The 27,147-nt window shown below is 41.7% G+C and overlaps 2 protein-coding genes across 3 annotated transcripts in view; both read right to left on the bottom strand.

The window, feature by feature from the left end:
* The window catches only part of LOC137888623 (uncharacterized), a 61,954-nt gene extending 55,448 nt beyond the window's left edge, over nucleotides 1-6,506 (bottom strand). The window contains exon 1 of the mRNA XM_068732042.1: nucleotides 5,299-6,506. Coding sequence (XP_068588143.1) covers nucleotides 5,299-5,409 — 111 coding nt within the window. The 5' untranslated portion in view covers nucleotides 5,410-6,506. The remainder of the gene's footprint in view (nucleotides 1-5,298) is intronic.
* Nucleotides 6,507-16,185: 9,679 nt separating this feature from the next.
* Nucleotides 16,186-26,921, bottom strand: LOC137888625 (dual specificity protein phosphatase 19-like). Of its 2 annotated transcripts, XM_068732048.1 has the most exons (5): nucleotides 26,758-26,921; nucleotides 26,002-26,242; nucleotides 21,434-21,480; nucleotides 19,833-19,985; nucleotides 16,186-17,215 (listed from the first exon to the last, which is right to left on the bottom strand). In XM_068732048.1, the coding sequence occupies exons 2-5, from the start codon at nucleotides 26,213-26,215 to the stop codon at nucleotides 17,033-17,035; spliced, it is 597 nt and encodes a 198-aa protein (XP_068588149.1). In that variant the 5' UTR covers nucleotides 26,216-26,242; nucleotides 26,758-26,921; the 3' UTR covers nucleotides 16,186-17,032. The 2 variants fall into 2 exon arrangements, with proteins under 2 accessions (XP_068588149.1, XP_068588150.1); XM_068732049.1 differs by lacking the exon at nucleotides 21,434-21,480 and having other exon boundaries at nucleotides 26,033-26,242.
* Between the last annotated feature and the right edge of the window lie 226 nt (nucleotides 26,922-27,147).

Here is a 27,147-nt window from a genome sequence, read left to right as displayed (position 1 = left end):
ACGTGTCCAAATATCTTTTGGCACGTTCAAGCAATTAAGTTACAGAAGAGAAAGAAAAAACATTTGATTGATGGAGTTTATTTTTAAGAAGGGGAGAGAAGAGATATCAACAAACATTTCAGGAAATGACAGTTGAGCCTAAAACACAGTTTCGACACGAAAAAAAGATTTTGTTATAAGACATAATCTTTTCAGGCATTGAAGGTGCAGGCAGTAATAACAAACTGTGTTAATAGAAGTATAGATAGCTAATTTACCTACTTTATCAGTTCAGACTTTGTATAATATTATTTGATATTTATATATGACTGGAGAAAGGTGGAGCGACTGCTTTTAAAGGTGAAGAATTGCCTTTGACGCTCAGTCCATTTCCCTGTTTTTAAGATAACAGGAATAAGAAGTCCTTAATTGACCCTTCTCTAAGCCCCGCCCCCCCCCTGCTGCCACCGCTCCATCAAGCTGTCAGAGCCACGTTACCGTGGAAGCTAAAGTCTACAGATCACTGCAAGACGACGTTTAACCGTAACGAGCTCCGAATCCGCGGAAGCGGCCTGAACGTGAAGAAACTCTGAAGCGATGCATTAAGAGTCGGACGAAGCTCCGCTGCGATTGGCCGGTCTGCGCTCCAGAGCTGTTGGACTTAACGAAGGCTCAATTCCGGCACAAATTTGCGCCAATGAAGCCGCTTCTGATTCTCCTAAAAGTTCTCAGGATAACCATGTGACCATGTGATGTGATCAAAAGCTCCAGAGCAGCTACTCAATGGACCCGTTACTCCATACATACCTTGTGATTTTATCCTTGAGTATTTGATTAAATGAAATGACAGTAACATACGTTTCTATTTTAGCTCGACAGAGAGGATATCGTGTATGTTTTTTCTTATATTAGTCACGGTATCGTAATATATTAAAGGGACCGGAGGGACAGGAAGCTGGATATTTAAAGGCCCTCGTTCTCTGTGGACGAGGTCGTCGTCAGAGCGCTTTCCTCTCTGCATCATTACGCTCGTCACGCAGCTTGATAGGCGTGTTTAATTTGCTAAATTTCACCGTGTTGTCGTACACCTGCATACAAGCGTCTGTATCTGTTTCTCTCCTCCTTCATTCAAGTCCTTCCTTTCAATTCGCTGCATATTTACAATATTTTTTTTTTTTTATCCTGTTTAAAGTTGGCTTGCGTTTTAATTACAGGATCACACCAGATTGTGCACACACTTTAAATTGAGTTAATTATTTTTGCAAACCTCGCAGCTCTGTTTTGAAGAATTCCAACCCAATATGAAACTTTGCTTCTTAATTTAATTATTTACCTCTATATTTTTTTACATTTATGCATCATATCAAAGGGTTTTTCGTTTATTCAGCACCTGCTTTTGACATCGAATAAGTTCAGAATTCACCCCTCGTTTAAAAAAAAAACAAAAAAACACGTCATTAAAAACTGGAAGTGTGTTCTTCCCACACACACAATTAATAGTATGTTCAGTGAAAGTTTTCCCATCTGTCTCCATTTAAAGCCCATTACCAACCAATGTGTTCCTGCCTGGAACACAAAATAGATGAAGCCCCTTGTGCTTATGTGATTTATAGTTACCAGTAAAGTTCTTTTAGGTGTATTTAAGGTAAGATGTTGCTCATGATTGAGGGGAGGAAAAAAAGAAGTTCTTTGCATGAACTGAAGTCACTGGAGTTGAGAGAGAACTGTCGACGCTCAACAGATCTCCACAGCCTCCGAACACTTTACGCTGTTTTGGCTTCAGACTCGGCCGTTTCTGCTCACGTCTCTCTCATGCAATGATGCTTTAGTGCTGCTGCTAACACATCTCTCTCTCTCTCTCTCTCTCTCTCTCTCTCTCTCTCTCGTTTCCCATGCACGGAGCATGTTATTTGAATTTTTTAAGACGCGACCAGGTTTCGTGCAATTTCATCAGACAGGTCTCGCCGCCTGCGCTAAAGAACTTGTAGACAAAATTAGCTCGGGTGTACGAGGATCCAAGGTGACTGGTGATAGTCTTGTGTGGTTGTTGGCTAATTAAATCTCTTGATATGGCTTTCTATTCCTGGATTAGGTGACGCACAGAGTTGAAGACGTGCCTTTGAAAAAACGCCTGCCTTTCCTTGAGTGGGTAATTACAGAACATGTATTTATGGTATTGTGTTAGCGGCGGAAAAACTTTGCCGTTTGTTTCATTTAACGAGTTTGAAGGCTCTAACTTTGTTAAAGGTGCGATAATGGCTTCATTAGTTTGTCATCTACTTTGTGAGGCACGTTAATTAAGGGGAGGAGAACGTCTATTTTCAACCTTCTCTTTGACGCTCTTTAACGACGACGTTGGATTCAACTATGAAGTGTGAGTTTGAAAGAACATATCTCAACAAAAGAGACGGCATTCAACACAGTCCTCCCAGGAAAAAGCAAGTAGTAGTTCTGACTTGTCCATCTGGAGAAAAGGAGGAAAGATCGTGACGTTGACGTCGTCAGAGGGAGGAGGTCGCCGTGTTCATGGGTCGACAAATTATCGTATTCTGCCGACAGCAAGTTACCGGAAAAATCTTTGTCTTTTCTGTGCTACTGTAAAAAACATGGCCGACTCTGTTCATACAAACGTCTCATTCTAAAGTGACGAAAACACAACAACTCTCAATTTCAGGTGATTGAACACTAAAGGAAACATAATTGATAATATTATATTCCACGTCTGCCAATAGAGCCCCCTAAATGCTGCAACGCTGTTCCTTTAATTTCTCAGCCCAGTTACGTTGAAAGTAACAGACTGTGTTTAGAAGTGAACGTAGTCACCGTGACGTCACACATTGCTTTGTGGACTTGCGTTATGAAACCTTGAGTTGGGCGTTTTGGTTGTCGCCATCTTGGCTTTTTGGCAACCAGTGAACTAAAGCGACCATGTGTGGACGGCGGAGGAGTGACGAAGAGACGCCGTATACAGTTCAGGTAGCGACAGCGACCTGTCAATCACAGTAAGCCCCGCCCGTAAAGCGTCCCCTGCTTTATGGTCTGTTTGACTCTAAATGGAGCATAATGTACTAAATGAACATCATGCTGTATTGAAGAAGACTGTAAACTAGAGATTGAGACCATAAACTCATGTTTACAATGTTTACTGAGGGAATAAATCAAGAGAGAAGTAGAGTCATTTTAGACTAGACTTCTATACAACCAGAGGAGTCGCCCCCTGGTGGACACTAGAGAGAATGCAGCTTTAAGACACTTTAGCATTGACTTTACTCTTCAGAACCGGAGGTATATATATTTATATATTTATATATATATTTATGAATAGTTATATTTTCTAAACCCTGACACAGATTTGTTAAAATGTAGCAGTGGTTTCTCCTACAAACTTACATTCTCATACAACTTAACTGATTCCTCAGTTACATTTCGAGGGACACGTATTTTCTCCTGGATTACAGTCACAGTTTAATACACGAGATCAACGTAAATTGAAACAAAACAAAATAAAAATACAACTAAATTACTTGCTTATGATCAGGCAAACAAAACTACATAGTTATGTTTGGTAAAAACAAACACAATCTTGGAGAAAATATGTTTCACTCAAAACGTAATTGACAATGTTTCGCTGTAACGGTCAGCCAAAACGTGAACTCAGGCAGTGATTCTTTTAGCTGCCGCCTTTTGTTTTTTTGTGGAAGCGACCGCACACTCCAGTCCATAAAAATCTGATCCAGGGTCTTTTATTAACACCGATAAGAGCCACACGTTTTGGGCTCCATCAGTCTCAATGTGCCCAAAGGCTTGAAAACACTTCTTGCGGGTGTCAGCGCCTCCAGCCGCCAGATGTCTGAGATACAGCCTGTTCTCACAATGCCAGCATTTCATAATATATTCATGTTTTTTTTTTTTTTGTTTGTTTTGTTGCTATTTTAATAACGACACAAAATCAAACAACACTTCAGTGCAGCTGCGGGCTCTATTGTGTGCCTCCTGGTTAATTGCAGACTAAGTCAGATGCATTGCTGATTTCACTCTCGCAGACCACCCCCCCCCCCTCCTCCCGTCATCTCACCGTGACACGCCGTCGTAATTTATGATCTATGGCCCTTATTAAAAGTATCGACAGGAGTAAAAGTGAAATATGATCTGACGGTGATGCCGCTCGAGGCGAAAGTGGCCCCACGCCGAAGGAGACGGGAACAAATACGACGCTCAGCTAAACCACTTCAACGCATTCTTAATGACGATTACGTGACTCTAATTATGCTTATTCTTGCTAAAAACAGGCTTTAAAGAGATTAAAGTTTGTACTTGAAATAAAAAAAGCTGTGATGCAAATGAGTCAAAAACAAGGAGTAGCTGCTGTGTGTGTGTGTGTGTGTGTGTGTGTGTGTGTGTGTGTGTAATGAGCCTACTGTAGCGCTGCCCTTACACAACCTCTTGACGTCTCATCTGATGTCTCTCTTTGAAGCCTGTTGGAATTTTTTTTCTCTACAAGGACTCGCTGTAATTATGTTTGCCTGTAACGTTCAGGGAGAATGAAGTACAAGGTTTAGTTGGAGTTTAGATTATGAGGAGAGAGAGAGAGAGAGAGAGAGAGAAAAGAAGTAAAGAAGCCTCTGACTCATCCGGACGCCTCAAATCTTCCCACACAGCTCCAGGACGGCACGAGTTGTTGCTCCCTCCACTCACTTTCATTCACATTTCAATCAAACAAGCTCAGGGTTTTAATTCGTCGCCAAAGTAAAAGCACATTACAACACAGCAGATGAGTATTTTGACTTCAAGAAGTGCCTAATCAGGGAGTTTCTACCGTGTCATGTCAAACTAAAGGATGAACGTAAAGAGGAAATAGAACAAAACCGCTCCAGACTTCTTGCTGACATCAAACATCGAACACTTAAAAGACGGAAACAAGGAGCCAGAGGAGCTTTTAGTGTAAGAAGAGGGAGGGGTGGGGGGGGGGGGGGGGGGGGGGGGGGGGGGCAAGCTTTCTGCCTCCAATACCAAGTCAATTAACCTAATGGAAGTGGCAATTAATTAACTCAGCAAACACAGTGATTAAGGAGCTGCCAATCAACGGAATGGGAGGGGTTTAAGTCATGCGGATTCAATGACTTTCTTTTCATGAATGCAGGAAATAAAAAAAAAATAAAAAAATTACACACATGCACTCTGCATTAAACTGGATCAATGTTCTGTTAAACGGCAGGTAGATTCACTTCCTGAAGACGGTCCCAAACGTTTTCAAAATAAGAGCACTCTTTTCTTTTTTTTTTTCCTGTTCCCAGGAGCCGAAGCGTCGGGGGCCCTTACCGTGTTTCTCTGTCCGGTGGTTCCTATTGGTCCTCTGAACACCCCCTTGATGCTCCTCAGCTGTCCGTCACGCAGGTGGGTGGAACTGATCACAATGTAGTAGCACGCCATTGGATTTCACTGGGTTTCGTTGACTCAAATGTCTGTCTGGACTTTTGAAGAAAAAAGTCTGCTTCCTCCTCCTCCTTCTTCTTCTTCTTCTTCTTCTTCTTCTTCTTCTTCTCCTTCTTCTTTCTGGCTCAACTCTCTCCGGCTCTCCTCATCGTTGTCTCTCCTCCTCTTGTTTTATAAAGTAGAGGAGGGACAGAAGAAATATAAGAAAAGGAGGAGTTTCTCCCCCCCTCCTCCTCCTCTCCTCCACTGCTGCTCTGATGTATTCCCTCTCTTCTCTTAAGTTTTTGAATCTTTGACTCTTCCTTCTCTCCCCTTAGCTTCTGTCTCTTTTTAAATATTTCACCCTCTGCTCCTCCCGTCTTTCCGCTCTCATCTTCTTGTCGTTGTCTAACTGTCTTTTTAAAATAAATAAAAAATCTTGCCTCCCTCTTGGTCTCCCTTTTAAATATTTCTCCCTTTAAGTCTTTTTCTCTCCATATGTTTTGCTCCCATCTTTCATTCATCAATCTTTCCTTGTCATTGACTCCCTCCCTCTCTCTCTCCCCCCCCTCCCTCTCTCTCGCTCTCTCTCTCTGTCTCTTTCTTGCTGAGTCGAAATTTCTTCCCGAAATCTCAGCCTCTCATTGATCAGTCTTGCAGTTCCTCTTAACTATCTCCCGTCCGCCGCCTCGCTCTCCTCACTCCACAACCTCTCCAGAAACCCTCCCTCCCCCTTGCCTCTGTACCTCCCCTAAGTGTAAGGGAGGGATACTTTTTGTTTTTTAATTCTCCACCCCCCCCTTTTCTCTCACTCTCTCCCCGTCTTTGTTCCTCTCCTCGTCTCTGTTGTTTCCTCTCCTTGTTAGTGTGAAGAAGAAGAAGAAGAAGAAGTACTCAGTCTTCTCCTCCTCCTCTTGTCAGAGCCGGCGTGCAGCTTCCTCCTCTCAGATTGCTCCTCTCGTCTCCTCGGCTGCGCTGCATGTGTCCTCTCTCCTGCCTCCTCCTCTCTGCTGATCTCTTGCTCCGTGGCCAGCAGAGTGGTTTGCTCCTCAGTTACCCGCGGTTACCATCTGCCCTTTTAACGCATGGAGTGCTGACGCTTGCTCTCTCCTCCCTCCTTCCCTTTCTCCCTCCCTCTCCATCCCTCCCTCTCCCTCCGTCCATCTCTCTCTCTCTCTCTCTCTCTTTCTCTCTCTGCCTCTTGCTGTCTTTCTTCTCTCTTTAATCATCTCCCTCTCTCCCTTTCCTTCTCTCCTTTTTCCTCTCGAGCCGAAGGAGACAAGCTCCACCTACTGGTGAGCAGGAAGCATGCAGCGAGGAGGAGAGGAGGGAGTAAAGGTGGAAAGAGAGTTCTTTAATGCCACCACCCATCTGTGTGGGGGGGGGGAGAAGAAAACGGTGTTTTATCAGGCTTTACATGGAAATTAAATTAAATGGGATTATACAACCACGGCGCCGCTGGTGATTTAGTGTCTTGCTCAAGGGCGCTTCAGCTGTGTCAGTTTAAATCTGGTTCTCCTGCTGTCATGATGGTCTTTAACTAGAGAAGAAGAAAACACAAATACTGAACAGAGAACGTCAAAGAGATCATATGGAGGCTTATTGACGCCAAGGAAAGAAGAATGAGAAAGACTCGCAGAAAGTCAAACTTAGTGTTGATTTAGTAATTTTATTGACGATTAATAATTAAATTAAAACTTAAAGTTATTGTGTGACTTTAACTTTCCTGTCTCCCAACGATCGGTCGACGTGGGTCTGACCGTGACCACGATCCTAAACTTAACACACCTCAAAAATCATATCAGGACAAAAACAACTGGAGGTGTTCAGAACCTGTACAAGTTAATCTTCTCACTTGACTTACTAAACAAATACACACTATTCTGAGTTTTATAAGCATAATACAAACAGCTTATTCCATTTGGATATTCCCAGTTGTATTCAAAATGTTCCACGTGGAATATGCCGGTGTTATTCTGGTTTTGGGAGCGTTCTTTGTACATGCAGCACATTCTGAATATGCATCATGGTTTGGGGGGGGTTTCCACAGCTTCTCGCCTGTTTGACGGGTACAACCGCGGGAGCAACATGACTGCAGTTGGAAATGGAGGAGAATGTACTTTATGTAAATCAGTGTTTCCCAAACTTCTTATTCTGGGGACCAATTTTTTCTTTTTTAAATGTCAAACCATTGCAACCCAATTCACAATAGACCTCACCTATAAATCGCGAGACGAGTGAATTTGCACGTAAATGAACGTTTTCTGACCATTTTCACATCAACTTCAATCATCGTGAACAGGTAAAGCCGCCACGTTGAAGAGATATACATTTGATGAATCACAGCTTTGTTTTTAAAAACAAATGACTATCAGATAAAGTACGAACATTCAGGGCTCCCTCGTGTGGCCCAAAGGTGAACTGCAGGTATAAATGTTGAGTAAAAGATGGCGACCCAAATTACGCCTCCTGTGACCCATTATTTGGGAATGACTGATTTAAAGGACGTAGCTGAGGAATGAACGTCACGATGCCGTTTCACGTTATCGGAGATGCACGTCTGCAAGTCAACGTGTGAAATATTCATTTTCATTAGTCATATATAAGCAGCTTAGAGGGAATATTTTTCTTTCTCGTCTGAGTCGACGTAGCAGCTCGAGCCACGGACTGAGCGTATCCTCAATCAGTCAGAATCAAACATGAATTGAGACGCTCGGCTGAGAAACAAAGCACATAATCTGTGACTCCTAATCTTTGAACTGAACCGAAGGGAAACAATTCCAAAAAATCGGCAAAGTGATTTGTAATTTCCACCTCTACAAGCAACACTATTGCAAAGAAATACCCAGCGGTAACCCAATTATCTCTGCTAAATGCTTTGAAGTGAGCGTGAAGAGAGAGAGAGAGAGAGGGAACAAAAGAACGTCCATTACAATCATGCACCAATACAAAAGATGAAATTGTTTTTTATATTTTATACTCAAAGATGTTTGAATAATGTGTCAGAAATCTGATTGAGACACATTCGTCGTCGTCAAGGATCGGATTCGTGAACGAAGCTCGTCGCAGCGTCTGTAGTTTAGGTCACAGCGTTCAGCAGCAGATCTAAGCGGAGCTCCGGAGATACGACGCGACATGTGGCGCTTTTAAAAACTAATAAAAGAATCCGCTCTCTGCGGGAGGCCGGTAAGTAAGAGGGGAGACACCGTGTCGGCTCGGCGCCAGTAAAAAAAAAAACTGCTGACTCACACAGAGAATCAAAAATATCAAGATGGTAAGAAATCTCCCCAGATCCCTAAACTAGAGAGGACATTCTGGGTGAGTCAAGTGTTCCAGACGGTTTACTTTTTCAGCTCAAAAGCTAAATATGACGAGTCATTCTACCTTCGTCTATGTATTTATATCGTTGCCCTGAAGCTTTCTGTCCTATGAGGATGAATTAGATGCAACATTTCTCCAAGAAAAGGAGGTTTGTCTCTCGTTCTTTAGCTCCGTCCACATCTAATATTCTCTTATCTCCCTCTTATCAATCCTGCCTCGGCATGTAATCCAGTTTGGTCGCTATATTTCTCTTCTGGAAATGTTGATCTGAGCGCTCTGATTTAATCAGAACAATCATAAATTTATTTTCAACAAAACTGGATTAAACTTTCCCTTGCAGAAAAGTTTGGACATCTGAATATTGAAAGACTCTCGCAGTGCATCTTGAAGGCGCGTTTCCAGGCATTGAGGACTTTTTTCTATTTCCAAAATGAAATAAGCGACACAGATGAATTATGGATGTGTGCCTCGTATAGAATTTATTAAAGTTCATGTGCTCGTTCCATCTTATTGGCTGCTCAAAATTCAGAACAAGCGAAAACAAAACATTTTGGATCTTTATTGTGTAAATGACGACAGCAAGAAATAAAGCAGTGATTCTCAAAGTGAGGTCCGGGGACCCCCAGGGGTCCCCGGACCTCACTCTGCCGGGTGGTCTGCGAAATTATAAAATTGTGCTGCATCATAAAGATGTAAATATCTCCACCGTTTGCGACAATATAACGAGCATATTGGGTCCGTTACTTCCACCCGATAGAAACTCACCGTAAGAAAACAAACCGTTCCTGCTGCTGCTTAGCTTGGCTCATTAGCCATCTAGCTAGCTAGCGAGCATCACTAATAAGTCCACATCGTTAAGCAACGTCTCCTCATACAACAGTTCGTATGATATCTGTTGGAGAAAACCAACTTTTAGAATGATCAGTATTGTTTAACATACAAGGCTCCGTGAAGTCTGTGGCTCCTGTGTGAACTCTCTTCACACTCGTTATCCTCAGATGTTCCTCGTTTAGCAGTCACTGTGACCTTCTGTGAGGGGGCGATTGTATATCTTATTAGACGTCAAGATGACGTTTACTCGTGCAGAAGGGGAGAAGAACGAGTTCAAGACATGCCATGTAGCTTTATGCAAATGATTCTGTGCAAACGCACTTGTGTGTTATCCAAAGTATAAATATCAGAGACTCAGAGACAGACCTTTGAGCAGCCTTGATACATGACTTGTACGTGTTTCAACTCTGTCTCCTTCTTGCAAGAATAAATGTCCTGTGATGATGACTTTTACATCGGCTTCGAGTGAATTTCTCGAACAATATCGTACCAAAAGTTACTCCTCATTTTTCGTGCGTTTTCCTACGAAAGGCAGCAACACGTGTTACGTTCATTCAGTGTTTTCAAAGCAAACGTCCATCTTCACAGGAAACAACAGCTTTAGGTTTAGGAAAAGATCTTAGTTTGGGTCAAGATCTCTGAAGCTACGTGATGAGAAACGTGGGGAACAAACAGCGGCCTCCTTGCTGAAAGAACGGAGTTCGTTGGACTCATCCACCTCCCCTTCTGTCCGGTCTTTACACTTCCTCGTTCGTGATTACGTGGATAACGTACAAAAATTCTACAAATTAAGGCGTATTGTTTGTCGTAGTATTAGTCTGAAATATCAGGGCCTTGTTTCATAGTTTGTGGGTCGGTAGTCTTCTCCAGACACACCAGCACAGAACAAGTGAGTTTGTCCCGATATGTCTGCCTTTGAAGTCAAGACACTTTGGTCATAGTTCGTTTAAGGCCTTCGAACAAATGACTCACTTCTCCCTCTCCTGAAGACTGTCCCCCCAAGTCATAATCAATCGCTTCAGGAAGTCGATTATTTTATTACTTAGAGAGAGTCTGGGTAGTGGAGAGAGACGGCTGTTTGTTCCTCGTTTTCCTACCGACAGGCAGCATCGGTTTCCTTTAACCGCGTGTTTATTATTTTAACCATGGAGACAAAATGTCCCCTGAACTTAAACAAAGAATGATGTCGTTCTGCTGTCATGTGTCGTTCTAAAGGCCAGTTACTAACAATGTCTTTGTTGTTTCTTTTGGGAAGATTTGGTGCTTTTGTAATATGTTTTTTTTTTTCTGATTTGTTTGCTAATTTAAGCGCAGCGTTCTACGAATACATGTCTAATGCGTCTTTGCTCACAGCTACAACCACAAAAGGCTTTGAGTTTCATACAAGCCACATCCAGAGATAAAGAGAAACTATTTCACGTGAAGCATGAATACGACTTTCTGAAACCTGCAACATTAAATGCTGGAGAAATCGGAATAAATAACGAATGAATCATATCAATACGGCTTGCAAAGTAAAAAAACAAAACAGCAGAAAATGTCAGGTTTGGTTGTGTGTTTAATTTCTCTGCTTTTAATGAAGTGTTGAAGGTGGGATCACACAGTAATTGAGAGATTGTCCTCATGTACATATCATCAATTATTCAATTCACAGACAGTGTGTGTTGTGGCTGTACAGTACAGGCGTCCTCACTTTCACCTGAAGAAGACCATCAGCGGCTGAAGCTTGCAGTGCGTACTGTATGTGTGTTTTATTAAGATGATTTAAAAACGTTAACGTTGCCTCCTGGTGATTCCCTGCCGGACCTCGTTAAGTAACAGTGGACCCAATGACCTTTAATCGAGGAGGAGGAGGAGGACCTGCAGCGCTTCACTGCACAAACGCTCCTCCTGATAAAGAGCACAGGCATTAATTATAGGTTTATTTTTCACTATTATTATATTATCCATCCTTGATTTTTGTGGTGTCCCAGCACAAGCCGCACACACACACACACACAAACACACACACACACACACACACACACACACACACACACACACACACACACACACACACACACACAAACACACACACACACACACACACACACACACACACACACACACACACATACTACGCCTCCATTCTTAAATCTGCATCTTCAAACGCTCGCTGCATGTAGAACTAAAGGTGTTACACAGATTCCATTCAGACAGAAACAAAACAAACGCTTTGATGCGTCTCCCACTGAATCGCACTGAATTACTACATTTGCATCTGTGTGTGTTTCGGCTTCTAGGAGGAATTTCCTCAACAGGAAATTGTCAAAAACTCCACCCCCCCCCCCCCCCCACCCACCAAATATTGTTGTTGAGCTCTGAGAAAATAAAGTACACAGTAAGAGGCTTATCTGATGAATTTCCTTCTACTTTGGCTCCCATGATCCAACGCCGCAATAAGCTTAACCCCCCCCCCCCCCCACACACATCGGCTCCACTAGATTAAATTTTACACCAATACAAATCTAACTTCATACTCCCTGGTCAATTCTTCCGGTGCTTTATGCATTAGTTCATACTGTATGGATGCATCAGTTTGTCTTTATTTGTTGTAAATAAATACCAGGGTACACAGTACAGTATATAGTACATAGTAACATAGTATTTGTTTACTGTACATAGGTTCTGTGTGGATGTTCAATAGCCAGATAAAGGGGCAGACGGATGTATTTGTTGGGAAGATAAGAGTGAAATCTGTGAAATATTGTGTAATAATATTGTGTGTTCAATGAATGCCTGGTTTGTTTAATAAATTATTACACCCACGGGGGGGAAAGCAGCAACAGAATTAATGCTAATATTCCCTTATCTACACATTCATGTGGAGGGAAAAAACACAAATGTTTTATTGCAGTTTCTTGGTGAGCAGATGTGTTAAACAGTTTAGGAGTGGATGCTTTTTTTGTGGAAGTGTAGCCACAGATGGGTGACAAATTATCAGCAGACATTTCAGTTGTTTTTCATGCACTGGTCAATTTATTTGTTAGCTACTTTGCTTCCATAACTTGTCTTCTTTCAGACTAGAGCAAAGAAAACACCCAGAACACACATCCAGGTGTTTTATTTTACTACGTTGTCTATTTGCTTCCGCCGATTTCTCTTAAAATTAGCCTTAGTTTGCATATTTAAACATAACATTTCACAGACAGTAATCATCTTGATGTGAGTGATGAAGTGGTGAAGTTTGATGGTGATATCTACTAGTTCATGTTGTGACCCTCTTCACCTGGAGACTCTTCTAAATGTCTGGACTTTAACTAAATGTCTCTTTAACGGACGTTTTCTCTAAATGGAAATTTTCTCACACTCTGATCCAGAAATCTCCACTTCAGTAGTTCTGACATCCACCAAACTTCACACCTTCATTCCTCGCTGTGTGCTGAAGCTTTCTACAGAGGGCTTTGTTCACACACCACTCACACACTCATTTATACTACATTTATTAATAAAGTATGGACGAAAATGGATTTTTGAATGGCTGCTGACAGTGTGTTCTGACACAAAGAGATATCCTAACTTCACTCTGTGAAAACGTCTGACTCTAATACATCAAGGTGAATCACGAATTTTGAACCTGGCTTTATTAACAGATTTATGTTCCCGAAATGTACGCAAATTAGCACATATTCAGTAAGATAACGCCTTATTTGTATATTTAAACATACAATTTCAGAAGACTTGTAATACAACATGTGTTGGTCCATCACGAGCCTCCTTGACAGCTCCAATGTCCGTCGGCTCTGAATCTCTACTGGATGAATGAACAGCGTTCTCACAAAAGATATTCCTTTATTTGGTGTTTAAAGCATCTGTGTTTGGTATGTTCCTCCCCTCAATTCTTATTTTTTGTCCTTGAATTTGTCACCCATCACTATATTTGCCGTCTCAAAATTGATGCTGGCAGTTTTATCATTTTTTACGTTTTTCACAAATCCAAAGAAAAACACGATTTAATTGTGTTTAATGTAGCCCTGGACGGACGGACAGAATAACACGTGTGTGCAGAAACACACTCTGTAAAAGGAACACTTCCCCTCATCAAATACCTTCTTACACAACACTCATGTATGATTCACATGTGATAATGTGCACTTTTCTGAATGCCGATGGCGCGCACTCAGCCGCGCTCACGTGCGCTCACCACGTTAAGAGATGTACATAAGAAACTGTGCGAGCAGATGGAGGCGCAACATCTACGTTATTATTATCCTCCATTGTTCGCTTCTGCACTTCATCACATCTAATCAAAGCCAACAGGCGAGATAGCACCGCGCCGCTTCAGGGTGAAATTATTCAACATCCTGTATGCAACCCACCTCTCGCTGTCTGTTAATATCCTCACATCGAGGACTATTCTCAGACCGAGATGGCGCTCGGGACCCCTTGAGACCCTGCAGATGGGACAGCTTTGTGCCATACTGTGGGCCGTCGCATCCAGACGGTAAAATGTCACAAAAATGTCAGGGGGAACCCGGTTGGCTTCATGGCAGATACTCCATTGAACGGCACCAAAGAAAAGGCCAACGCTCAAGCGCTGTCACGGCCCTGCATACTGGCACTGTCACCATTAAGTCCACACTGGTTCAATATTCTATTTGCCTGTTTCTCAGTTTAAGTGCATAACAAGTTGTGTATTCATCGGCCAGCAGGGTTAGGGTTATGCATCGGGGAGAAAAAAGGCAGCCGTAGGCTCCGAGTATTTACTTATTAACAGTGACAGACAGAGGCCGGCTCTGTTGCAATCAGTCGGCGGCTTTTGAAGGCGTCTTAAATAATCTATGACCTTTATGGGACTAGTAGGAATTGCAACCAATTTGGCAAAACTTATCTCCTCCTCCGAGTCTTTTGGCACAGAACCAACCTCCACCTCGCTCCGCTTCCCCTGGGCTAAAGAGCGACTGACACAAACTGCCAAGCTGCATTTTTTTCAAACCCCGAAAAAACAAAAAGAAAAAAAGGGGACAAATAGGCTCCCGAATGAGAGGCAGGAAAGCAGCACAAATGTCTCTTTTGAAGAGTGAACACATCAGGGTGCAATAATGATAATGCTCGTACAGTTGTCCCCTGTAGCCGTGTCCCCAATCCATGCTGCGTAGTAATTATGAACCGTATATATTACATGCTAATCGTCATTTTAGCAGTAAGTATGGAAAATCAGTTTGTAGCCTGTAACAGTTTTTAGCATACTTTACCATTTAATACAAATACAAACAGAAAGTGACACATGTAATCCACTGCTAACTTCATTAAAATAGACAATCATAAATTTAGAAGGGTTAGTTATAGAGACAACTTGTCATCAACGAGACCAAACCCATTGTTTGAGCTTTAAACATGTTTATTTCTGCTGTAGATCATTTTAACATGGAGGTCTATGGGCTCTTCCGCTGTGAAAGGGTTAAAGCTCTAAGACGAAAACACGGACAACTCCCAGACCAGACACACTATGTTAGCGACCTGTCAATCTCAAGTAAGCCCCGCCCCTAAAGCATCCCCTGCTTTATGGTCTGTTTGACTCTAAATGGAGCATAATGTACTAAATGAACATCATGCTGTATTGAAGAAGACTGTAAACTAGAGATTGAGACCATAAACTCATGTTTACAATGTTTACTGAGGGAATAAATCAAGAGAGAAGTAGAGTCATTTTAGACTAGACTTCTATACAACCAGAGGAGTTGCCCCCTGGTGGACATTAGAGAGAATGCAGGTTTAAGACATGAAGCATTAGCTTCACTTTTCAGAACTGGAGGTTGCCGCCTGGTTTAAACATTTCACTCAGAACCACAGATGTGAACTTCATGGTGGTGCTAGAGATAAAGTTGCTATAATCCATAATCCAGTCTAGACCGAATTGATTGCCCGACTTTAGTGCTACTTCAGGTGTTCTTACACTCTTAATTTAAAACTTAAAGCGAGAAAACACACTTTTTTAAAACCAGACAAATCTCAGCAGCTGGTGAAGTAATCCCACCGTCAGCATTAATATTCATAACCGCGGTTAAATTATGGTCATTTTGTGCTTTGAGGCAGTAAACGTGATGTTCATTTTATTTCACCGTAACGATGCCGACGACAGCGTGAAAACCCAGGGCGTGCACTTTCACATTTTCTTTCTTACAAATCCAGAACATGGGCTAATGTATTTAGGTCACATTTTCAATACAGCTAAGTGTGCAGAACATTTCCTCTTCTATGGATTGGACTGTTAACTCCAGCACCCAGGACATTTATGAGTATAATAACAATCAGTAAATGCTCTCAGCTGGGTGAACAACAAACACATCTGCCCTATAGACTTATTTCCATTTAAACAGTGAAGATGAGGAAACGATACCTTTGTGCGCTGTGAGTTTTTTTGCAGCGTTAGGAGCTCGTCCCGGTGGTATCTGTTGATTAGCATGCGAGCCAAATGGATTCTCCCCCATTATCTAACAAGCTAATTACGAGCTAATTATTTCAAGGGAGCGCGCGCGGTTAGCGCATCAACTCTGCAAAGTTGTGAAATTGATAGAGACAATGCAGCAGTGAGGGTAATCACTACAACTGAGGGTGTATCTGCTGGTGTAGTTGAGAAAGAAATCAAGTTGAACCTCAGGAAAAAGTGCGACGTCTTTAATTAGAACACAATCTATACTGCAGAGAAAACAAGCGTCTCCAAAACGAACAAATCAAACAGGAAGTCAGTTTCTTCAGACACAGTTTCAGACAAATGACACACTCAACACAGGCGTACAAACTGGGCAATACCTCATATATATATATATATATATATATATATATATACACATACGTATGGCACCCAATGAAGTACTTTATCACATTATTTAATGTTTAGCGAGACATTAAAACCATTTAAATATCTTCCTGCTGCAATTTGATGAGGTTGTTCCGCTGACGTTTTCATTATTGAAACAGAAAACATCTGGACAATTTTCAAAATAAAATCACAGCTAACAGTTGTGTTTTTTAAAAATCTTTTTAAGGCTTCTTTTCATGTTGAAGAATAGATGTCTAGTTCCTTAAAGCTACACTAATCGATATTGTTTTATTAACGGTGGATCAAATGACTGAAGTGTAATGTGAGACCCACCACAGATGATTATCACCAAATCTGCTGTTCCCCATTCAGCGTCTTTCAGCTCGTTGTTTTGGTTCTCTCCTGTCAGGCAGCTGTTTTCAGAGAAAAGGCCTCCAAAAAAACAACTGTACACCTCCTGCTCAGCAGTTTGGAGACTACCTGGTGAACATAGTGGAGCATTTAGCTGCTAAAGACCAAGATGATTCCCTCAGGAGTTGGTGGAGACCAAAAACAGAGCTAAAAAGGAGAGTAAATATTGAATTTATATGAGTAAATAAGTTCCCCATATTGTCTTAAAGGGTCGTCGATGATGATGATGATACATGCGTTGTATTTAAAGCTTGTTTCTGCTGCTTGGATGCAGCCTTAAGGTTTGTAGCTCTGTAGTTGCTGGTGGAAGCCGGGGTTTGGGCGAATCGAGGGCCTCGCTAGCTTCACCTGACCGTACGCGTCGTCAAACGACAGCCCCTCCCTCAGCATCAGGTAGCCAATGACGATGGAGGTAGAGCGCGACACGCCTGCGTTACAGTGCACCAGCACCACGCCGTCCTGTGGACGGAGAAAGAGAGCGACAATATAGATATATCTATATCTATAGATATAGATATAAGAGAACTGGTCTTTAATTACAACTTCCACATGTTCAAGCGTCTGAGAAGAATCTAGGAAAAATAGATTATACAAAAACATATTCCTCTGCACCTCTGTGATTTTTGCTGAAAACAGAGGCAAATGGAATTCAATTTGTTGTCCTCAAAACATCTAAAGAGTGACATTTAAACATCCAGCTCTGTTGTATTGGAGTCATACATAAAAACATTAGCGCGTTGAAACCTTTTCTTTTGTCATTTAAAGATGGGAAACATGTTCCCGTTCACCGTGTTCATCTCACGGCGTCTCTTAATTCCTGACTTCCTCTGAAAGCAGCATTAGTCAGAAGCATGTCGAGCAAAGTGAGACTGAATAAATCTGCGTCGGTGGGAGTTTTTTTTTTTTTTTTTTTTTTCTCGAGTCAAAAATTTGCGGTATGATTAATATTAATGTTGATGTAATTATTTTACCGCCTAAAGTGCCAGGCTGGAAATGAATTAAAAAAAAATTCCAGCCACATGGTTGAGACAATGCGTTCAGGCCCACGGCTCACAACCCCAGCTCAGCATATTGACACATTTGTCTCCTCTATTCGCCGCGGAGCCTCCCCGTCAGAATAAAAGTCTCTCTTCTGTCTGAGCGGCTGCACAGAAAACCGTAGGCGCATTTTTTAATTTTTTATTTTTATTTTACATGTCAATTAATACCCGCTGAGGGACAGGAGATTTAAATTAGCTGTGGCTTCACACACCTGCTGGTGCTTTTTGGTTGCTGTAATTGACGTGTTATCACTGTTATCGCTCCGCTTTCATTTCAGAAATGTGACCCAATCGCGCAGCTCCTCTGGGTAGAATACAATCAAATGAAGCAGGACACGCTGGGAGACGGGATGACATCGGTCTTTAATAAGTTTCTATCAATCAAAGAGGGGTTCCTCTGCTGCTTCGTATTATTTGTGCTGGTGTCTGCGGTCACATGTCGCCTCTTGTTTTCCTTCCTTTAGAGAAAAAACCCCCCAAAAAAACAACAGAAAACTTCTGCAGAACAAACCGAAAATTGCCCGAGCAAAATAATCCATCACGGCGAACACGGAGACTTAATTTGGTTTTGTCGGGAGTTTCTTGTTTTGCTGTTATTTCATTGCGCTCGAGTTGAGTGTTTTCATATCAGTGCTCACATCACATTATGTTCTGCTTACGGTCAATCTCCAGACACACACACAGAGGAAATAATGCCGTGCCTGGAAATAATCCCTTAAAAAGTATTACATGCGTTGCGGGAAGCGACCGAGGGGCGAGGCGTAAAAACGTCGACTTCCTGCATTAAATGACCCCGGCGTGGTCTGTTGTTAGGTATTCCGACCGCCCGCCTCTCCTTTGTGCTGAGTTACAGATAACCGACTGCTGCAGATGTATGTAAATGCGTCGCAGTGAGGAGGCAGAATAGCTGTGTGTGCACACTGACATGTTAAATTAGCCGGCCGATATAAGAAGACGGCATTTTTTGGGCTACGAGAGCCGTCTGAGAGAAGAAACGTATTTTAATGCATTTTTTAATCTGGTAAAACCATTAAACAGTGTGTGTGTGTGTGTGTGTGTGTGTGTGTGTGTGTGTGTGTGTGTGCGTCTGACTCAGTACATTTGCTAAAGTAGAAGTTTAAAGTACTTGTACTTTGCTCGGTTATTTCAATTTCACACCACATTATACTTCTCTCCTCCGCTAGATTTCAGGAGTACTTTTTCCCTCCTCTGTATTTATCTGTTGGCTGTGTTTACTAGATACTACAATAAGATTTTAAAAAACATATAGTGGGCATATTGAAGATTATTCTGTGTAGTTAATATACACGACAGTATGTCGAATACTTCAAATGAGTTCCATCTCAACAAACTACATTGAAATGATGCTTTTAAAAGAATCAGAAGACGTCAGAATCAAAAGGTGTTTATCAGAATTATGTCTAATAACCATGTTTACATAAACACCTACAACTGAAAGAGGCTAATACTTTGTATAGTTTGATGATAATATTGATCGTTCTTCTGTATTTTGACTCAAAGAAATAGTTTGATTTGTTTTCTAGAGTGAGATAAGACATGATAAGATATTATTAATCCCGAAGGAGATTCTTGTGCCGGCAAAGAAAACAACAACAGAAGAATAAGAAAAGAATAAACAATAATATAATAAAGTATATAAGAAGTAATACAAACACCAGTGCAAAAAAAAAAGAGTAGAAATAAGAGATAAGATACATTTAAAAGTAACATTGCACATGATATTGAATATTGAGATGAGACATTCATGTGTGTTTGTGGTAAATCTGAAGCTAACTTAGCTTAGCACAAAGACTGGAAACAGGGGGGAACAGCTAGCCTGAGCTCTGAAGCTCACTCAATAATACGTTGCATTTGTGTAAAAAGGACCTTTGATAGTTCTACAGGAGCTTATTATGTCAAACATGTTTAATGTGAGACTCTACTTGTACATGAATGTGTACAGTGAGACTCTACTTGTACATGAATGTGTACAGTGAGACTCTACTTGTGAAGACGTACTGTACATGAATGTGTACCTTTTCTCGTGCCCCATCTATGAAGGAGCTGCATTCCCCGACGTACGAAGTGATGTCCGTGTCTGGGAGGTCCAGGATCTGGAGCGTCTTGTAGACCAACTGATCTGCGTACAGGTTGGTGACTCCGTAGGCCACGTTTAACACATGAGACACCTGACACAGGGACGAGAATGAGACACCAAATGACACACCCCTCCCCCTCCCCCTCGAGCATTGACTTGTCTTTTAGACTGTTTTGGGGGAGAGAGAGATATTCTGTCAGCCATTGTGATGACATGACGCGACCCGAGTGTTGACTGAGCGAGAGGGCGGGAAGACGGAGCGAGACGAGGGTCGATGCAGAACGATGAAGAGGCAGACGGGGAAGAAGACAGATGGCTTCAGTTGGTTCTGCGGTATCTGTCTTCTCTCGCTTAAATTAGCTTACCTCAGAGGACTGACTCCTCTCCTCCTCTACATCTGCTATTAGACTGCTTGTAACAGCTAACGTCCACTTTTTTTCCCACCCCACATGTTAAAGGATACATCTGGTGATATTCTAGATGTTTCTAATTGACAACAAATCCCATGAAAAGACCAAAACTGACAATGAATGTCTCTCCTAACAAGTGTGTGTGTGTGTGTGTGTGTGTGTGTGTGTGTGTGTGTGTGTGTGTGTGTGTGTGTGTGTGTGTAAAAACAGTATTTTCATCCATCGTCCATGACCAGATGTTAAAGTTGCAATAATGGGATTGGAAAGCATTTCGATTGCCTCCTCACGGCTCTCAACATGGTGACGGCTCAGCGGGGGGGGGGGGGGGCTCGCAGCTAACGGCGCTTACAGCGCTAACGGTGCAAACTAACGTTGTTAACCGGAGGGGGAACCGGAGGAGTAAACTCATGTTTACAATGTTTACTGAGGGAATAAATCAAGAGAGAAGTAGAGTCATTTTAGACTAGACTTCTATACAACCAGAGGAGTCGCCCCCTGGTGGACACTAGAGAGAATGCAAGTTTTTGCCGCCTGGATAAAACCTCAAAAGCATGATTCATCACTTTCCTGTCTCGAATAGAGATTTGATTTCGTCACAAACTAACGTCTTTCTATTGAGACACCAGTGAATGTTTATTAAACTAAGAACAGATCCTTTTCTAAATCATCCTTTTGAGCCCACTGTTCGTGTCTTGAGCTTCAATATCCATCTGAGGGAAGGAAAAAAAAAACCCATTTTCTGCTTTTTTTTGGTTATCAGGCAGTCAAGGTTTTCATCCCAGAAACAGGAAGCGAAAGGTATTTGTAACCTCCCCGATTCATCATCCCGAGACTGCACAGCCAGCAATCTGTGCTCACGCCCGGGAGCGGCCACTGCAGAGAGAGGAGTAGTCACATTCCTCTGATGTGGAGACTGTACTGTAATCATTTACTCCCTCTGCTGAGCTGAACCGTCACTGCACCGAGTCCCGAGGCCCCTCCGGCTATATATCGGCCGGCGCTGCTGCCGCCGACCCCCGCTGGGACGGACGGACACACACACACACACACACACACACCTCTAATCTCATGTCACTACGATCACAACAAGGCAAGGGCACGGCGGCGCCATCGATCGCTCCGCACTGACCTTATATCTCTGCAGGGTGTCACTGTCGTGGGCTGCATCCTGAGAGGCTGGGAGAGGCAGAAACAACTTGATGAGGAGGCAACAGACCAGAGGGCATGCCTCTGCTTAGCTATTTAAAAAAATAAATTACAAAATAAAAAAGAAATGCTTCCTGCAGGCTGACAATAATTGCTCGGTTATAAAATGATCAAATGCCGCATGAATATTTTATCTGCATCTCCGTTTGAAACGAGAGAAAGAAAATGTTCCGCTTAATTCGTCCGTACAGCACTATCAGCGTTAGGCTGACGATGCAGCCGCTTCTGTTAAAACTGTAAACATTGATTCGTCTTTTTAAGTCGTTCATCAAACAGCAGTGCACAGCGTCGGCTGGTTGCGGCTTCTAAAATGTGATGATTTTGTTTTCACGTCTGTGTGTGTGTGTGTGTGTGTGTGTGTGTGTGTGTGTCCCGTTGTAGTGAACGAGATGTCTCAGGAAACGCCTGCAGGGAAGTTCCTCAAATTTTTTCCGCAAATTTTCCGTGACCTCACGAAACACGTTTCAGGCCGCAACGCAAGACGTAATCTGCTAATTATGACGGTTTTCTCTCAAATTAGGAAGTGATGACATTTTTTTTTAATAATTTTCAGTTGAATATCTTTGGGTTTTCGGCTGTTGGTTAAAAGAAACTTGATTGTGTAGATATCATCTAGTATTTCAGAAAATTTTACAGCATTTTTCTGTATTTTTTGACCTTTTTATAGTCAACTAAGCTTAATCACAAACACAATCAAAGGATTAAAGGATAATGGAAATACGTCTTATCCCTGTAGCCTTATTCCTCATAATATAAACAAGGGAACAGTGGTGGGAGGTACTCTACTGTACTAAAGTACAGTATACTTGTACTTTACATGAGTATTTGACGCTACTTTATATCTTGAGTCCTTTATTTGCCAGCTTTAGCAAACTTGGCTCCACTTTGCTGAGCTACAACATTAAAATGCTCTTATGTGCACTCATCAGACAGACTATTATATTATATGTTATATATATATTTGTATGTATATCATTTATATATTATATAATATAATAACAATTGCAAAAGGAGACATTCCTGCATAGCAAGTACTTTTACTTTTGAAACTTTAATTACATTTAGCTGGTAATACTTCAGTACTTTTACTTGAGGAACATTTCATATTCAGGACTTTTACTTTACTTTAGGATCATTTCTACTTGTGAAGGATGTGAGCAGGTCTGCCAGGGAACAACTGTGTTTTACATCGAAAGCAATGAAGCCTCTCATAATCAACGGTCAACTCGGGGGGGGGGTGTCAAACTTCAGCAGCCGAAAGCAAATGCTGCAGGATATCAGCAGCTTCATCACTAAGTATGAAAACAGAGAACAGCGGGGAGGAAAGACATCAGTCAGCACAAAGCAACGTTTAAAAAGGCTTACAGCTACAGAAATACAAAGACGGGCATATATGTGATTCGTTGAGTAGCAGCTCGGCTTAAAAGCTGCTGAAATAAACATGCAATACTATCTACGGCTGCAGAAGAGGAAGTTTAGGATTCTCATGACAACAACAGCGAGGATGACGAATGCAGCAGAGGACGCAGGTCAGAGACGAACGTACAGCGGAGCCGACCCGGACGTCTGTTTTCGGCTGAGAAAGAGCACATAATCATTGGAGGAGGCAGTTAAAACACAGTGAGGAACGGTCTCTCTCAATCGGTCCAATGACTCTTCATGAGTAGCGGGAGCTACCGGGTAATTACGTGAAAGAGACATACGGGCAGGAAACAGAGTGGATGCTCTGCAGCAGCTCACTCGCCTTCAAAAGCAGCAATATTTGCAGTCTTTGCGGTGGCCGATCCACTTTCACATAAATGCCAGATTCGCGGCGTTGAGAAGTAAATCTAAATCCAAAAAGGATAGAGCGTCTTTGGAAATAAGCCAGCTCGGGTCCATATATACGCCTCGTCAGTGTGGGAGGAACAGATTTAAACTGACACATTTGTGCAAAGATGCAGGAATGCCAGGATGTCAACGGCATTTCTTTTTTTAAATGCAAGTGCGACATGGGAAACCCGAAATTTAATCTGCCACACGACGCAGGACAGATCGCAGTCACGTTGAAGAGCAAATGTTATTCAAAGTTTCTTTAGATTATATATTTACAAATAATAATAAAACATATGCTTTACTTGCTCGACAAAAGCCTGTCCTCTACATTCATTTATCTATAACAAATAAATATAAATAACATTATATGTCAATGTTTTGTGATATTTAGGTTTTCAGACGACGTATTAAATGTTCTTTTCTGGGTTCGGACAGACAAGAATATTCTTTATGTTATCTTTATTTATTTTGTATTTATTCAAAAAAATGTTCTCGTGGAGAGTGAGAGCTGAGGGTGCACAGAGTATATATACTGTATCTATTTATATATATATATATATATATATATATATATATATATATATATATATCCCTGCCATGTGCGTGAAATCTCCATCGTCAAAGTGTCTGAAACCCACGATGACAAAGAGGCATTTCAACATCAGAGACAACCCGTCAAAGGTTCCACAAGGTGCCTGGTTCCTGTAACGGGGACGTGAGCGGTGCGACGCTGTGAGCAGAGACCCACAGCGCGGCAGAGAGTCACCTCTATTGAGCCCAACAGATGTAGCATTTTATTGATCCCTGCAGAGGCATTCTGCTGTAGTGAGGTCAGGGCACAGGCGAGAGCTGCAGAAGTGAACGGCCCCGCAGAGCTGTGAGGGGATTCGATGTCGGGCTCAAGGACACTTCAGCAGGACGGACACATGCTGACGTGTGCCGCCGTCGACCTGCGTCCTCCGGCTGAAAGGGAGGTCACCGAGCCCCCCCCCCCCCCCCCCCCCCCAGTCCCACTGAATGACTCTGATGTATTCCTTACTAGGGCTTTATTTATTTATCATGAGACGACTGGAATACTGAAGTGACTGACACACTGTGGAACGAGAGGCAGTACTAGCAGCAGCTGTTGTAGTGGTCGCAGTAATAGAGGTAGTAGTAGTAGTACTAGTAGCAGCTGTTGTAGTGGTCGCAGTAATAGAGGTAGAGGTAGTAGTAGTAGTAGTAGTAGTACTAGTAGCAGCTGTTGTAGTGGTCGCAGTAATAGAGGTAGTAGTAGTAGTAATAGTGGTGATAGTAGTAGTAGTAGTGGTAATAGTGGTAGTAGTAGTAGCAGCTGTTGTAGTGGTCGCAGTAATCAAGGTAGTAGTAGTAGTAATAGTGGTGATAGTAGTAGTAGTAGTAGTGGTAATAGTGGTAGTAGTAGTAGCAGATGTTGTAGTGGTCGCAGTAATAGAGGTAGTAGTAGTAGTAGTAGTAGTGGTAGTAGTAGTGGTAATAGTGGTAGTAATAGTAACAGTAGTAGTAGTAGTAGTAATAGTGGTGATAATAGTGGTAGTAGTAGAAATAGTGGTGGTAATAGTGGTAGTAGTAGTAGTAATAGAAATAGTGGTGGTAATAGTGGTAGTAGTAGTAGTAATAGTGGTGGTAATAGTGGTAGTAGTAGTAGTAATAAATAGTGGTGGTAATAGTAGTAGTAGTAATAGTGGTGGTAATAGTAGTAATAGTGGTGGTAATAGTAGTAATAGTAGTAGTAATAGTGGTGGTAATAGTAGTAGTAGTAATAGTGGTTGTAGTAATAGTAGTAGTAGTAGTAGTAGTAGTAGTAGTAGTGGTAGTAATAGTGGTAGTAGTAGTAGTAATAGTGGTACTATTAGTAATGGTGGTAGTAGTAGTAATAGTGGTAGTAGTAGTAGTAGTAGTATTAAAAGTGTTGGCAGCTGACCTTTAGTTAAGACTATTTTAATTTCTGCAACTGTTTTAATTTTTTTATCTACTTGCTGTTTCTTTTTTTTTTAAGATAAAATCAAACATTTGTTCTTACACTTCAACCTCAGCTGATTTTGTATTTTGATTATTTAAATATTAAATATATATTATACTCAGTAAAGCTTCAAAAAGGTACTTTTGGACTTGTATTTCCACTGAAATATGTCATCATGATCACATTATTCAAGTACTCTTTGTAACCCTAGTAAAAGCTGATCAGTTAGTAATTGTAATAGAAATTTTATTTTTATTTTTTATTGTTTTGGTTTTGTGGATCCAGGAGAGGTAGTAGTAGCAGCAGATAATGGTAATGGTTGTAACGATGGTAGTAGATAGGAGTAATAAGGGGGTGACCGTGGCTAAGTGGCTAAGTGGAGAGCAGGGCTGCCTTTCAATCAGAGGGTCGGTGGTTCGATCCCCGGCTCCTGCTCTACTAGTCTCATGTCATTGTGTCCTTAACCCCAAAATGTCTCCCGTAGCTGCGTCTACGGTGTGTAGATAGATACTGAATTGTAAGTCGCTTTGGATAAAAAGCGTCTGCTAAATGACTGTAATGTAATGTAATAGTAGTAAATATAGTAGTAGTTATGTAGTGAGTGTAGCAGCAGTAGTAATACCTGCAGTAAGTAAGTGCAAAAAGAATAGTATTCTAGCACTGGTAGTAGTAGAAGTATTACTAGTATATATTACCCAGCAGTAGGAAGGGTCTGACGACACCAACCTGAAGGTCCAGACTTTTATCTTCTACAAATCCACATCCACCTTCCTCCTCCAGCTCCTCCACCTCTCCTCCATCCCCCCTCCTCTCCAGCAGCGTCCTGCCCATCACGGTGGTGACGCGCGTGCACTGTTTCTTCAGGCGGCCTTTGGAGAAGCCTTGGATCTCCTGAGACAGCGAATGCATCGCACCAGTGATCTAAACAGGACTCAGCTGAAAAACAAACAGAAGACTAGTGGGTTAAATAGAGGAAGACGATTGTGTTTACATCCAGGAATGTCATGGTAAATCAAATGGTGGGAGGTCATTCAGTGCAACAATCATTTTTTTAAAGAATTGTACCCTTTAACTGTGTTATTTGGTCAGTGGAGTTAATATGACAGCCTAAAATATAAGATAAAATTATCCTTTATTAGTCCTGCAGCGGGGACATTTACAGGAGTACAGCAGCATAGTGTAGCGCAAACAAGAGACTTATAAATAAGTAATAAAACAGTAAAGAATACTAACTAAGTAAAAAAATCCACAATAACTCAAATAGAATATTATGTATAAGCTGACCAAAAGTGTGTAGCCATAACTTTTAAGTGCCTTTTTTTACTCTCAGCAGTTAACCCGTGTAGTGAATGTGAAAAGCAGTCATTAAGGTATTTAAAGTGTCTGCAGATAATAGTCTGATTCTGAGCAAAATCACGGAGCTTTCTCCATTTCCTGCTTCGTCCACCCACCTGGTCTAAAATGCACTGAATTCAACCAACAACATTAAAATCCCGCAGAAAGTTAAATCATCGCTTATTGCAGCTGCAGTATTTAAAATCGGAAACAAATCGTGTGTTTTACACAGCGAGCGTAACGAGCACGATGAAGCTTTGACACGAAACTGACAGCTGAGTCGGAAGTGGCGTCAACAATGTGATGCGTTCAGTGTTCACAAAAGAAATGGGGCGAACGGCCTCACTGGGAACTGTGCTCAGGGTGTGGCTAATAATGCTGTGAATTTGGTTTATTTATTAACAAACATATGTCTCTGTATATCTGCATATGTGTCTGTCTGTCAGTTATACTACTTTAGTTTAGTATAATAGACTTTGGCATTATTAAAATTATTAAACATTATT

Source organism: Cebidichthys violaceus, unplaced genomic scaffold (genome assembly GCF_023349555.1).
Source record: "Cebidichthys violaceus isolate CVI_PGR_0920_01 unplaced genomic scaffold, fCebVio1.0.p SCAF_56, whole genome shotgun sequence".
In the NCBI taxonomy this organism is placed as follows: Eukaryota; Metazoa; Chordata; class Actinopteri; order Perciformes; family Stichaeidae; genus Cebidichthys; species Cebidichthys violaceus.
Note: the sequence above shows the minus strand (reverse complement) of the source record. Positions and strands in the feature narration are given on the sequence as shown.